This window comes from Salvelinus sp. IW2-2015, linkage group LG4q.2 (genome assembly GCF_002910315.2).
Source record: "Salvelinus sp. IW2-2015 linkage group LG4q.2, ASM291031v2, whole genome shotgun sequence".
Lineage (NCBI taxonomy): Eukaryota > Metazoa > Chordata > Actinopteri > Salmoniformes > Salmonidae > Salvelinus > Salvelinus sp. IW2-2015.
The window spans coordinates 8,348,797-8,362,999 of record NC_036843.1 but is presented as its reverse complement, the minus strand read 5'-3'; the positions used below and the strand labels follow the sequence as shown (position 1 = coordinate 8,362,999).

At 41.9% G+C, this 14,203-nt stretch overlaps 1 protein-coding gene across 1 annotated transcript; it reads left to right on the top strand.

Annotated features, from left to right (window-relative positions):
• Positions 1–4,362: 4,362 nt before the first annotated feature.
• On the top strand, positions 4,363–11,924 carry LOC111963231 (apoptosis regulatory protein Siva). The gene is made up of 4 exons (XM_023986536.1): positions 4,363–4,554; positions 7,573–7,755; positions 10,649–10,802; positions 11,685–11,924. The coding sequence occupies exons 1-4, from the start codon at positions 4,398–4,400 to the stop codon at positions 11,758–11,760; spliced, it is 570 nt and encodes a 189-aa protein (XP_023842304.1). The 5' UTR covers positions 4,363–4,397; the 3' UTR covers positions 11,761–11,924.
• The last annotated feature ends 2,279 nt before the right edge of the window (positions 11,925–14,203 follow it).

Here is a 14,203-nt window from a genome sequence, read left to right as displayed (position 1 = left end):
CGTAGAAACAGCCAGGGTTTCAGCATATCCCAGTTTAGTCTCCTAACAGTACAAACTCTGAAGATAAATGGGGGGAATTAATTCACAATGGGTCCAGGGCACAGCTGGGGCTGAGGAGTGGTCATAACAAGCGGCAACAGTGAGAACTTATTTCTGAAAGGGTGATTTAAAAGTAGAAGCTCCAACTGTTTGGGCACAGACCTGGATAGCATGACAGAACTTTGTGCTTTCGACTCTGTCAATCCCCGCATTCTTATCGGCAGACTCAACAGCCTTGGTTTCTCAAATGACTGCCTCACCTGGTTCACCAACTACTTCTCAGATAGAGATCAGTGTGTCAAATCGGAGGGCCTGTTGTCTGGACCTCTGGCAGTCTCTATGAGGGTKCCACAGGGTTCAATTCTCKGGCMGACTCTTTTCTCTGTATACATCAATGACGTCAGACGACACCATTCTGTATACTTCTGGCTCTTCTTTGGACACTGTGTTAACAAACCTCCAGACGAGTTTCAATGCCATACAACACTCCTTCCGTGGCCTCCAACTGCTCTTAAATGCAAGTTAAACTAAATGCATGCTCTTCAACTGATCGCTGCGCGCACCCGCCCGCCTGTCTAGCATCACTACTCTGGACGGTTCGGACTTAGAATATGTGGACAACTACAAATACCTAGGTGTCTGGTTACACTGTAAACTCTCCTTCCAGACTCACATTAAGCATCTCCAATCCAAAATGAAATTTAGAATCGGCTTAAAGCATCCTTCACTCATGCTGCCAAACATACCCTCGTAAAGCTGACTATCCTACCGATCCTTGACTTCGGCGATGTCATTTACAAAATAGCCTCCAACACTCTACTCAGCAAATTGGACGCAGTCTATCACAGTGCCATCCGTTTTGTCACCAAAGCCCCATATACTACCCACCACTGTGACCTGCATGCTCTCGTTGGCTGGCCCTCGCTTCATATTCATCGCCAAACCCACTGGCTCCAGGTCATCTATAAGTCTTTGCTAGGTAAAGCCCCGCCTTATCTCAGCTCACTGGTCACCATAGCAGCACCCACCCGTAGCACACGCTCCAGCAGGTCTATTTCACTAGTCACCCCCAATTCCAACTCCTCCTTTGGCTGCCTTTCCTTCCAGTTCTTTGCTGCCAAAGACTGGAACTACTTGCAAAAATCACTGAAGCTGGAGACTCATATCTCCCTCACTAACTTTAAGCATCAGCTGTCAGAGCAGCTTACTGATCATTGCACCTGTACATAGCCCATCTGTAAATAGCCCACCCAACTACCTCATCCCCATACTGTTATTATTTTTTTGCTCCTTTGCACCCCAGTATCTCTACTTGCACATTCATCTTCTGCACATCTATCACACCAGTGTTTAATTGCTAAATTGTAATTATTTCGCCACTATGGCCTATTTATTGCCTTAACTCCCTAATCTTACTACATTTGCACACACTGTATATAGACTTTTCTATTGTGTTTTTGACTGTACATTKGTTTATCCCATGTGTAACTCTGTGTTGTTTGTGTCGCATTGCTTTGCTCTTGGCCAGGTCGCAGTTGTAAATGAGAACTTGTTCTTAACTGGCCTACCTGGTTAAATAAAGGTGAAACTAAAACAAATTTAAAAAATGCAAGTAATTGTATAGTAGGCTAATATGGGATATGATTTGTTTTTACTACAATTTCATTAACAACACCTGACAAAGCATGAGTTGATGAGAAGCTACCTCACTGGAAGTGTAACGCTCTGGGTGTCGGGAGTGTGAAGTCAGGCGCAGGAACAACAGAGTTCAATATAGTGCTTTTAATGCACACACGGTAAACAACGACCCCACGAAAACACTGGGTGTACAAACAAATGCCCCATACACGGGGGACGAAAAAACAGTCCAATACACTCTACGAACGAATAAACAATACGTTCGTCTACTCCCGATACCAAGGTACAAAATGATCAATCCCGCACAAAGAAACGGGCGGGCTGGCTGACTAATAAAGCCCAACTAATTACAATCACCTCAACACAGGTGTAACCAACAAACACATAAGGAGGGGGTGGAAAAGAGTCAGTGGCAGCTAGTAGGCCGGCGACGACGACCGCCGAGCGCCACCCGAACGGGAAGGGGAGTCACCTTCGGTCGGAGTCGTGAMAGGAAGCTTTAAAATAAAACATCTATGATAGCTACATACCTCGGTTTTCAATACAAATGTAGTGCATTGATGAATGATATTTTGTATATTATGTAGCTACTGATATATACAAATATATATATATATAAATGACACAATGAGTAGTCTACATTTACATGCACACAAATAATTAGATATTAAACTGATGATGGCAGTAGGCAGAGTATGGAAATACTAATGTAAACCGTGCCGTGGACTTCAGGAAACAGCAGAGGGAGCAGCCCCCTATCCACATCGACGGGACAGTAGTGGAGAAGGTGGAACGTTTTAAGTTCCTCGGCGTCCACCCACACAGACAGTGTGGTGAAGACGGTGCAGCAGCGCCTCTTCAACCTCAGGAGGCTGAAGAAATTCGGCTTGTCACCAAAAACACTCACAACCTTTTACAGATGCACAATCGACAGCATCCTGTCGGGCTGTATCACCGCCTGGTACGGCAACTGCTCCGCCCACAACCATAAGGCTCTCCAGAGGGTAGTGAGGTCTGCACAACGCATCACCRGGGGCAAACTACCTGCCCTCCAGGACACCTACACCACCCGATGTCACAGGAAAGCCAAAAAGATCATCAAGGACAACAACCACCCGAGCCACTGCCTGTTCACCTCGCTATCATCCAGAAGGCGAGGTCAGTACAGGTGCATCAAAGCGGGGACCGAGAGACTGAAAAACAGCTTCTATGTCAAGGCCATCAGACTGTTAAACAGCCACCACTAACATTTAGTGGCTGCTGCTAACATACTGACTCATCTATAGCCACTTTAAAAATGTATCACTAGCCACTTTAAACAATGCCACTTTATATAATGTTTACATACCCTACATTACTCATCTCATATGTATATACTGTACTCTATACCATCTACTGCATCTTGCCTATGCTTTTCGGCCATCGCTCATTCATATATTTTTATGTACATATTCTTATTCATTCCTTTACACTTGTGTGTATAAGGTAGTTGTGAAATTGTTAGGTTAGATTACTTGTTAGATATTACTGCATTTCGCTACACTCACATTAACATCTGCTAACCATGTGTATGTGACAAAGACATTTGATTTGATTCAAACACCTTACTCTGTTTATCTTAACTGGTGAAAGGTCAAAATCTTAGTAAGCATATGCCGATTAAAACACCTGGTTTTCTGAGCAATGTTTTGAATTATTAGGACATGTAAACAGCTTAATCGGTGTTCCAGCAGTGTATTATTATTATTATATWTTTTTATTTTAAACATACAATCTACCTGTGAAGCCGCTCAACATTTACATTATGTTCATCTAGCAGACGCTCCCATCCAAAGTGACCCACAGAAACAATCATGCTCAAGCGCCCTACCCAAATATCCCAGACATCGACAGATCCCGCACCCAGTCGATTCGGGGACCTGAACCAGCGACCTCTCGGCCGCCGGCCCAACGCTCCCAACCGCCAGACCACCAACCATCCAAGATCCCCCCCACAGTTCTCCCGAGAGCTGCCCCCCAACCAACCAAGAGCCCCCGAAAAACATGCCCCTCAATTCCCCATCCCCAAACCCTCCCCATCTCCACCCCTCCAACCAAAACAACCATACACTCGATGTGCCAACAACCAACAAAAATAACAAAATAGAAAAAAATACATGAATAAAGGAAAACAACAACAGAAAACAAAAATGCAAAAACAAAAGACATCAAGGACAACTGTGTATTTGATCTGCGCGTGTGCTAGCACCAGTCGAGCGAGCCTCCCTCTTATTACCAGTGAAGTGAGTTCGTGAAAAACGGAAAGTATGCATCTTAGAAATAGTTTTTACATACATTTTCACAAAAAGGTTGCGCAAAAATAACATGGTCACTGCGGTAGAACGTTTATTCTGCGATTTCCTGCATTTATCAAAAGACCCATCAGTAGCCTGATTTCAGATGTGTTCRTGTAAACAGGACTATAAGAGAAAACGTTCTTCTTGCAAAGCATGTAAACGTTTTAAACAGACTTTTATATGAATCTGACTATCCACAAKAATCGTGCTGCAACATAAATATTCAAACGCTGGCACATGACTTGCCTAGTTAAATAAAGTTTAAATAAAATAATAAAAACACGTGGTTTGAGTAATCAAAATAAAACAGTCACGTGATAAGAGATCAATGATCGGATTGGTTAGTTCGCAGGCTAAGTATCTTCCGGGCGTTGCTTCGCAAGCATGTTAGGGTTGGATGCACGTTCTTCTCCCMAAAAAATGCCTAAAAGATCTTATCCTTTCGCTGAATCTTTCTCATCGCAGTATAAAATTCACATTGGACAAAAGGAGTTGAATAATCACGGCGTATATGGGGACAAGTACAGACAAGAAATCTACGGTAAGGTTTACTGTCTGAAATAACTGGCTGGCTGTTAGCTAACTAGCTGGCCCTACTCCGTGTGCTGTTGTTTAGCTAGTGGTAAAAACTAGCTGGCTAACATTACCTAGGTAGGTTACAACAGGTAACTAACTACACCAAATGTGAATGTCATTTTATTACTTGATAATTTAGCTAGGTGGCTATATCCACCCACGACAGGCATTACATGTAGTTTGTTTTAGCCTTTGACTATTTCCAGGTAACGTTAACGTTAGCCACAAACGTTACAGAAATATACTGTACCGAACAAAACTATAAACGCAACAATTATTTTTTTCTTCTTCGTTACAGTTCATATAAGGAATCTATGGATTTCACATAACTGTGTAGGGGCGCAGCCATGGGTGGTCCAGAGTGCATAGGCCCACCCACTTGGGAGCCAGGCCCAACCAATCAGTCTGTGGTTGTAAGGCTGATTGGACATACTGCCAAATTCTCTAAAACGGTGTTGGAGGGGCTTATGGTAGAGAATTTAACATTMAATTCTCTGGCAACAGCTCTGTTGGACAGGCCTGCAGTCAGGATGCCAATTGTATGCGCCCTCAACGTGAGACATCTGTGGTATTGTGATGTGTGACAAAACTGCACATTTTAGTGGCCTTTTATTGTCCCCTGCACAAGGTGCACCTGTGTAATGATCGCACTGTTTAATCAGTTTATTGATATGCCACACCTGTCAGGTGGATGGATTATCTTGACAAATGATAAAATGCTAACTAACAGGGATGTAAATATGTTTGTATACATTTTTAGGGAAAGAATATTTTGTGTGTATGATGCTAGCTTCCTACTAGGGATGTTTGATTTTGCCTAGCTATGCTTTCTGGCTAGTTATTATTATTATAGGGAGTTGGGAATCAACATTTCTTTCATTCTGGTGTTATATTTTGTGTTGCTGATCTTATTTTTAAGAGATTGGAAAAGGTCCAAAGGGTCACGGACAGGTCAATATGAATCCCTTGTCAATGTAATCACCTGTCAGGATTCAACATGTTTTGTCCAATATCTTAAAAGATAGGGTGGTCATATGACATTTTCAGGGCTGATGTAGAACACAGAGGATTCAAATGAAAGTACAATTTATTAAATTAATATGCAAATCGGGCAGTACGGGATACATCATTAGAGTAATTTAAGACCCATTTAAAGTAGGGTGGTAAATGATCACATCTTCATACTATATGCTAAACTGAGTTTGTAACAATTTATGAAATTAGAAAGCAACATTTATACTACTGTCTGCAAATTACATATGTAATATGCTAATAACTCTTAAGAATGAAAAAAAAATATAATACATTAATTTAAAGTTAGGTTGTCATATTGTTAATATATATTGATGTTTTATGCAGAACTGGGAGTCTACACTGAGCAGTAAGGTGCCACGCATGCACAAAAAGATGGGTTCCTATTTACCAGTTATGTTGTATTCAGTAGCCCAACTGATTAGGACTAGAGTGCCAAATATGTCTAACATGGCTTACTTCTAAGGTAGGTCTACGCCCGAGTTGGGTTAGGTTGTAATGTTATTTTTAGGGATGCACAATGTATCGGTGAACATATCGGAATCGGCCGATATTAGCTAAAAATGYGAACATCGGTATCGGCCCTCTGTCTGGTTTTGCACATCGGCATTAAACTAGACAATGTCGAAGCTGACATGCGTACCTACATTATATAGGTATATGATGTAATGACAACGTGTAAAATGTTGTGCTACACGTGCAATGCAGCATTCCTAACCTAGCCCACAATGTCTGCTGTGTGAATCGAACKAATGGTATTCGTTGCCCTTGACAATCAACCGTTATCTGTCGTGGGTGATGTTGGCTTTCGTGACTGGTCGAGCACCGGTACACACTACTAAGTGCGCTATTTTTCAGATGTTTCCCTACCGGAGTTACACAGTAATAGTGTCACTGCTATTAGCTTCACAACATACTATGGAACGCCGTTTGGGTCTATATGTCAAAAAAGATATATGTCAATTAACACTAGTTGACACGTTAAATAAGCTTTTAATTTAAACCATTTATTTGTTTGACCGCAACTTCTGGGGTAGATRGCTAGCTTTAGCTTGGTACCTAGCTAGCACCAATACAACCAGCCTGAAAACAATGATCTGTAGTTTTAAAATTATTCTTAGCAATGATTTCAAATGTATTATTATTTTCCCCAAATCAAATTCTGTCCCACAGTTGAAAGTTCTTAGCATGGCACTTGGTTTCCATTTGGACTCATATTGCGTAAATTTGTAGACATGGGTAACAACTACCATTTTCATGTTTTCCATTGATTTTATGTATTTTGATGACCCCGTTGACACTTAGTGAAAATGGATTTGTCTACTGCTGTTTTTTGTAGAATTCTCGCATAGCGTCCATTGTTTGTCGCATCACCTAACACCCTAATTATGGTGTTTAACTGTCACCTAGTCAGAAGACTGCTTCTGGGCATATTAAGACGTCAGCATGTTTCAGTTCTGCTGGCGCAGTGCTAGGCGACCCGAACGAGTGTGCTCGCATATCCCTGAGAAAGTGGCAATAGTTCAGTTTATCCATTTTGAAACGCCATAGCCAGTGTACACTTCCTCAAAATAGTCAGAATTAATCTAAGATAAATCTGTCAATAATTKWKRTKTTTKYRSAGARRAKMTYWKWSKYGYRMRWKTKYRYMTSWSRMGRRKRTKTKKKGYRSWRWRWGKRRAARARWRTGCATGAGGACGAGTTGTCTCTCGTTGAATGACAGGCAGTTTATTGAAGAATCCCTACTGTTGACCAATGGCTGACAAGGGTGCGTAGACTTCGGCTTGCCTAGATTAAAACGTGTGCCCGACCACCTGAAAAACCCCTTGCCGAAGTCCAAAACGTAAGAATATATGCATAAACTGTTCCAAAATGTTTAAGCTGGGGAAACATGCGGATGCCGTTACTGTCTTCAATCTGCTGTTTGCTTATCTCTGCCTCTCTCTTACAGAAAAGACAAAGACCCTGCTCTTCAATGGTACCAAAGCTGTCATGGGGAAAATCTGGAATATAGATACGGAGAAGTGYTCAACGATACAGCCTTCGGGGCCAGGTGTGACACCTGACGTGAGCCGGACACTACTGAGGGGACAGGCACTGATTGGACAGGATGGCAGACTTACACCTGTTCAAGGTAATAATCTTCTCAGGTGAATTGCAACTTGTCTGCTGGTTTCAGTAGTGGCCCGCCCATTAGTGCGTTAGGGGCGGTGCCTCACTCGATTTTTTAAATATTTTTTTTATATGCGCGCACACACACAGTTKAAGTCGGTTTACATACACCTTAGCCAACTACATTTAAGCTCAGTTTCACAATTCCTGACATTTTAATTCTAGTAAAAATTCCCTGTCTTAGGTCAGTTAGGATCACCACTTTATTTTAAGAATGTGATATGTCAGAATAATAGTAGTGATTTCAGCTTTTATTTCTTTCATCACATTCCCACTGGGTCAGAAGTTTACATACACTCAATTAGTATTTGGTAGCATTGCCTTTAAATTGTTGAACTTGGGTCAAATGTTTCAGGTAGCCTTCCACAAGCTTCCCACAATAAGTTGGGTGAATTTTGGCTCATTCCTCCTGACAGCTGGTGTAACTGAGTCAGGTTTGTAGGCCTCCTTGCTCACACACGCTTTTTCAGTTCTGACAACAAATTGTCAATAGGTTTGTGGTCAGGGCTTTGTGATGGCCACTCCAATACCTTGACTTTGTTGTCCTTAAGCCATTTTGCCACAACTTTGGAAGTTTACTTGGGGTCATTGTCTATTTGGAAGACCCATTTGCGACCAAGCTTTAACTTCCTTACTGGTGTCTTGAGATGTTGCCTCAATATATCCACATCATTTTCCTGCCTCATGATGCCATCTATTTTGAAGTGCACCAGTCCCTCCTGCAGCAAAGCACCTCCACAACATGATGCTGCCACCTCCGTGCTTCACAGTTGGGAAGCCTTGCAAGCCTCYCCCTTTATCCTCCAAACATAACGATGGTCATTATGGCCAAACAATTCTATTTTCTATCAGGCCAGGGGACATTTCTCAAAAAATGTACGATCTTTGTCCGCATTTGCAGTTGCAAACCGTAGTCTGTCTTTTTTATGGTGGTTTTGGAGCAGTGGCTTCTTCCTTGCTGAGCGGCCTTTCAGGTTGTCGATATATGACTCGTTTTAGTGTGGATATAGATACTTTCGTACCTGTTTCCTCCAGCATCTTCACAAGATCCTTTGCTGTTCTGGGATTGATTCGCACTTTTCGCACCAAAGTATGTTCATCTCTAGGAGACAGACCGCGTCTCCTTCATGAGCGTTATGACGACTGCGTGGTCCGATGGTGTTTATACTTGCGTACTAGTGTGAAGGTAGACCTTGAAATACATCCACAGGTACACTGCCAATTGACTCAAATGATGGCTTTAGAAGCTTCTGATAGGCTAATTGACATGACATCATTTTCTGGAATTTTCCAAGCTGTTTAAAGGCACAGTCAACTTAGTGTATGTAAACTTCTGACCCACTGGAATTGTGATAGTGTATTATAAGTGAAATAATCTGTCTGTAAACAATTGTTGGAAAAATGACTTGTCATGCACAAAGTAGATGTCCTAACTGACTTGCCAAAACTATAGTTTGTTAACAAGACATTTGGAGTGGTTGAAAAATGAGTTTTAATGACTCCAACCTAAGTGTATGTAAACTTCTGACTTCAACTGTAAATTCGAACAGCACAAAGTAAATGGACCGTCCTGGGGTGCTCAAATGTGCTCCCGTTCTCCCTCCCAGTATGTCTCTTGCACCAGATGGCTTACTTACGTGAGACTAGATCTGCTCTATCAGTTACAGATGGCGCTAAAGTGAATTTTAATTAACTTGTAAGTAAATAATCATAGCAGTTATGGTAGCCTGGGACCTGATAAACCGGACAACTACATCCAACAAGAGTCGAAGAACAGAGGGATACACTAGCTAGAACCATCTCAGGTCTGGTAGGACAACAATCATGGCTAATTTTGTTACCCCCATATTTTATCAGGTTCTACTGTAGGTGACATGTTGTGTGGACTAAAACGGCATAAAACCAGGTCTATCACAAAGCATGATCAAATTAATTAGCCAGCTACAGTAATTTTGAGAAATAGTTTTAACTTTTTTGGGGTCAAATTAATAAGTTATCTACCTTTTGATAAGCCGTTAGCTCCCATGCCAATTTCAAGTCTTTGTAAACTAATATCTAACTAACTCGGAAATATGAAGTTATTTCATAATCAAACTTAACTGGCTAGCAGTGTATCATGCTTTGTGACATTGTTAGCTAGCTATCCCCAGTTAGATGTTGTCACTGTTTTTTTCAGCCTTTATTTAACTTAGCAAGTCTGTAAATAAGAATTTGTTCTTAACTATGATGGCCTAACCCGGATGACACTGGGCCAATTGTGCCTTAGCACTGAGATGCCGTGCTAAGGCATCTAGCACTGAGATGCCGTGCCTTAGACCGCTGTGAGCCACGGGCGCATCGGCAGGCATGTTACTTTCTCCCTGGTGTGTTCGTGACGTAAGCTGGCTGCTCGTTTTCATAGTATACTCTGCTCAAAACAGTGACAGCATGTGCAGAAGTGGTCATTTTGTTTTTGACATGCAAAAGTGAAATGGGTGTATTTATGCTGTTCATATGCACAGATCACTTTTATATCTTAAAGAAACTAGCAGTAGTTTGAAAACCTTTTCATATTCCTGTCATGCAGCTTTGACAACTCCAACCACCTCGAGCCCCGATTATTCAGCCAATCAGCGGCCGCCACTGGCTAGTTATTTATTTCCTTTCAATTTGTGTCCAATTGAGCTAAACAACCAGGTGAGGAGACTTTCTAAATAATCGGTGACCTTAATTGATCGATCAAGTACAAGGGAGGAGTGTGAACCCAGCAGACACCTGGTCCTCTGTGTAATGAGTTTGACACCTTTGCTTTATGCCACGTTCAAGACAACTGGGAACTTGGAAATCTCTGACATCCGACTGTGTGGTTGTCTCAGGTGCTGTGTTGGTTTCAAAGGGCAGCTGTGTGTGTCARAAGGCCCAGAGGACCAGGAGGCAGTGCTCCCAGTGTGACCGCCCAGCCTGCCCCTCCTGCATCCAGCAGTGCTCCAACTGCTCCAACCCCTGTTGCTCTGTCTGCATTGTCATCGAGTAAGTGACACTCCTCACCCTTCTCCTTTCATCCGATTTTACTCTGGTCAGAGTGAGCATCTCTTCTGAGTTGGGTAAAGTCAGCAAGCAGAGCATCTACTGCTATTCCACTACCATAGTGTAATGACCTTAGGAAGTCCTACATTAAATCATGTCCAGAATAGAAGATTGAGTTCTCGACTGAAATAAAACAGTTTATTCTCAACACTCACAGGTTACTGTATGGCTGTAGCCTACGCCAAATAAATCTGTAATAAAATCAACAGCTCACTCTGACCACTTTGTCAGGACATACAATAGACAGCATGGTCATATAATGGAACCTACCATGCTCAACCAACCACAAGGACTCCTGGCACAAACATTTCAGGCATTCCTGTGGTTGTCAGACAGCATGTTGACTGGCAGACTGGACCTTGCTAAACCCTGGGTAAATGTGCACGGACAACCTATATAACAGGCATCTAACTGTCTGAGGGTCTCTACAATACTGCCCAAACAAGAAAAAATGCAGTAACTGCTCATAGCATGGAACTGAGAAAATGGCTTTTATTTACCTTGGTTTCAGAGTGTCTTTATACAGTTAATTTTAACATGACCCCCATTYTATCCAAAACACAATACAATAGAGGTAGGATACTTGTCCACATGACTAAGCATCATGGCTAAGCATGTAGTCATTTTTGCTACAATAAATAACTCATTTTTGACCAAATGAGCAGTTACTGCCTTTTTGCTTGGTACGACAGAATAGTATGCAACATATTTGATTAAGCAAGCAGTGCAGAGCACGTACATTGAGATGTAGCCTTTTAAAAATGTTTTATTCCACTTTACTTTGCTTGTTACTCATTGTTTTCTCTGTATCCTCTTCTCCTTCAGTTACAGTGGCCAGTATGAGCAAGTACTGTGCTGCGGCTGCTTATCGYAATCAACAACAGAACATGGAGAAAATTAAGCATTATGCTTGAATGTTTTAGTAGTTATTTTACATTAAATATTCTTAACTCTAAATTGTTATACATGTTTATGCTTATTTTTTAAAATCTTAACCATGATCCAACTGTATTTTTGTATATATGTATTTTGCTATGTTTGTGGAATAAATACTTGGACGCTTTACTTTCCTTGTTTGCTACTTTGCTTGTCATGCACAGTTTACGTGCAGCTCATATGTATGTGTTTAATTTCAATCATGAATGACTCATGCTGCCCATAAGGGAAGTGGAGGTAGTGCAAAGTTATAGTGTAGTAGGCTACATAATTGAATGTTTGAAACAAGGTTGTTCTACCAAGTAGTACTCTATCAAAGCAGCAGGTGGCAGCACATATCAAGGTTTGATTCAGACATGAGCTGGTAAACGATTCCTGTGACTTGGCTAAATACACTGCTGTTGTAGTCATCACTTTTTCTTGGCTCTCATCACTTACAGATTTCAGGGTCATGTATTATGCTCTGTGGATAATTGTTCTCGGTTGTGGGCGTACCTGGAAGTGCAGATTACCAGTCGAACAGGATTGTCATGTCACCCAAGCCCTGTCCAGAAACAATCCAGAGACCATGTGTCCAACTCAATCCACGGAGGGCCTAGTGTCTGCGGGGATTTGCAGACACTAGGCCCTCCATGAAATGAAACGTGTACATTTGAATGGATTGGATAGGTAAGCAATATGGTGAAAATTCCATCTGGTCTATCAGAGGACACAGTGATGCTACTTCTGTATGGTTTTTACCCATCTAATCCTTTTAAGTTTACCTCAAGCGCTTCTGGAGTAGGGGACTCATTGTTTTTTTCTGAATAGGTGAACACTAGGTCCTAGCCTATGACTCGTATCCCTATGTATTAGCTACAGGTATTCGTTATGAGATTATACTGGAGTCCTTTGGAAACAGGCATTTGAACACGAGTCACACCAGTGCTCCGCAGGTCAGTTGTGGCTCTGGTCTATGGGGATCTCTCTGCAGTTGGTGTCCAAGAGCAGTTCTGGCTGGGTGAGCAGGCAGACAGCTGCTGGGTGGCCAGGCGTCCGTCCGTCAAAGCACATTTGTTTGAAATGAAATCTTAAACTGGCTACACATCACTGGAAATAAGCTGCTGAGGTTGTAGGGCATGTACACTCCACAGGACTTCAGAACAAGTTTCAAGTTTTTATTGTCACGTGCACAAGTACAGTGAAATGCCTTGCTTGCTCTTTCCCAATAATGCAGGAATCAATATCAGTAGCAATAAAATAAAAATTCAAGTAGAACAAAAAAACATAAGAACACAAAGTAAGCAGTTCCAGGGTCAGTGACATTAGCACATTTACAATGTGCAGGGATACTGGAGTGGTAGGATAAGGTTACTAGGCATCAGGATATATAAACAGAGTAGTAGCAGTGTATATGATTTTTATTTAACCTTTTAACTAGGCAAGTCAGTTTAGAACAAATTCTTATTTACAATGATGGCCTACCCTGGCCAAACCATAACAACGCTGGGCCAATTGTGCGCAGCCCTATAGGACTCCCAATCACGGTCGGTTGTGATATAGCCTGGAATCAAACCAGGGTCTGTAGTGACACCTCTAGCACTGAGATGCAGTGCCTCAGACCGCTGCACCACTCGGGAGCCCTGATTTTGTGTGTGTGTATAGTCAGTATGAATGTGGGCGTTGGAGTGTCTGTGTGTGTAGAGTTAAGCGGAGAACCATCCTCAGTGAATTCCATAAAAATAAAATTTGTAAAACATTTAAGTTAACCTTTTTAGATAAAACTGTACTAAATATAATCACGTCACCAAATAATTGATTAAAACACTATTTTGCAAAGAAGGTCTACAGTAGCTTCAACAGCATTCTGTAGGGTGCCAGAGGGAAACCTAGTCAGTTGTACAACTGAATGCATCTTGCGCATTTAACCCAACCCCTCTGAATCAGAGAGGTGCAGAAGGCTGCAATAATCGACATCCACGGCACCCGGGGAATAGTGGGTTGACTGCCTTGCTCAGGATGACAGATTTTTACCATGTCAGCTCGGGGATTCGATCCGGAAACTTTTCGGTTACTGGCCCAACACTAACCACTAGGCTACCTACCAGTTCACTTCTGTCTTCCTCTGGGTACATTGACTTCAATACAAAACCTAGGATGCTCATGGTTCTCACCCCCTTCCATAGACTTACACAGTAATTATGACAACCTCCGGAGGACGTCCTCCAACCTATCAGTGCTATTGCAGCATGAAATGACATGTTGTCCACCCAATCAAAGGATCAGAGAATGAATCTAGTACTGAAAGAATAAGCTACAGCTAGCTAGTACTGCAGTTCATAAAATGTGGTGAGTAGTTGACTCAAAGAGAAAGACCGTAGTTGAACAGTTTTTAACAAATTAATTTATTCCAAAATGAAAAGAGAGAT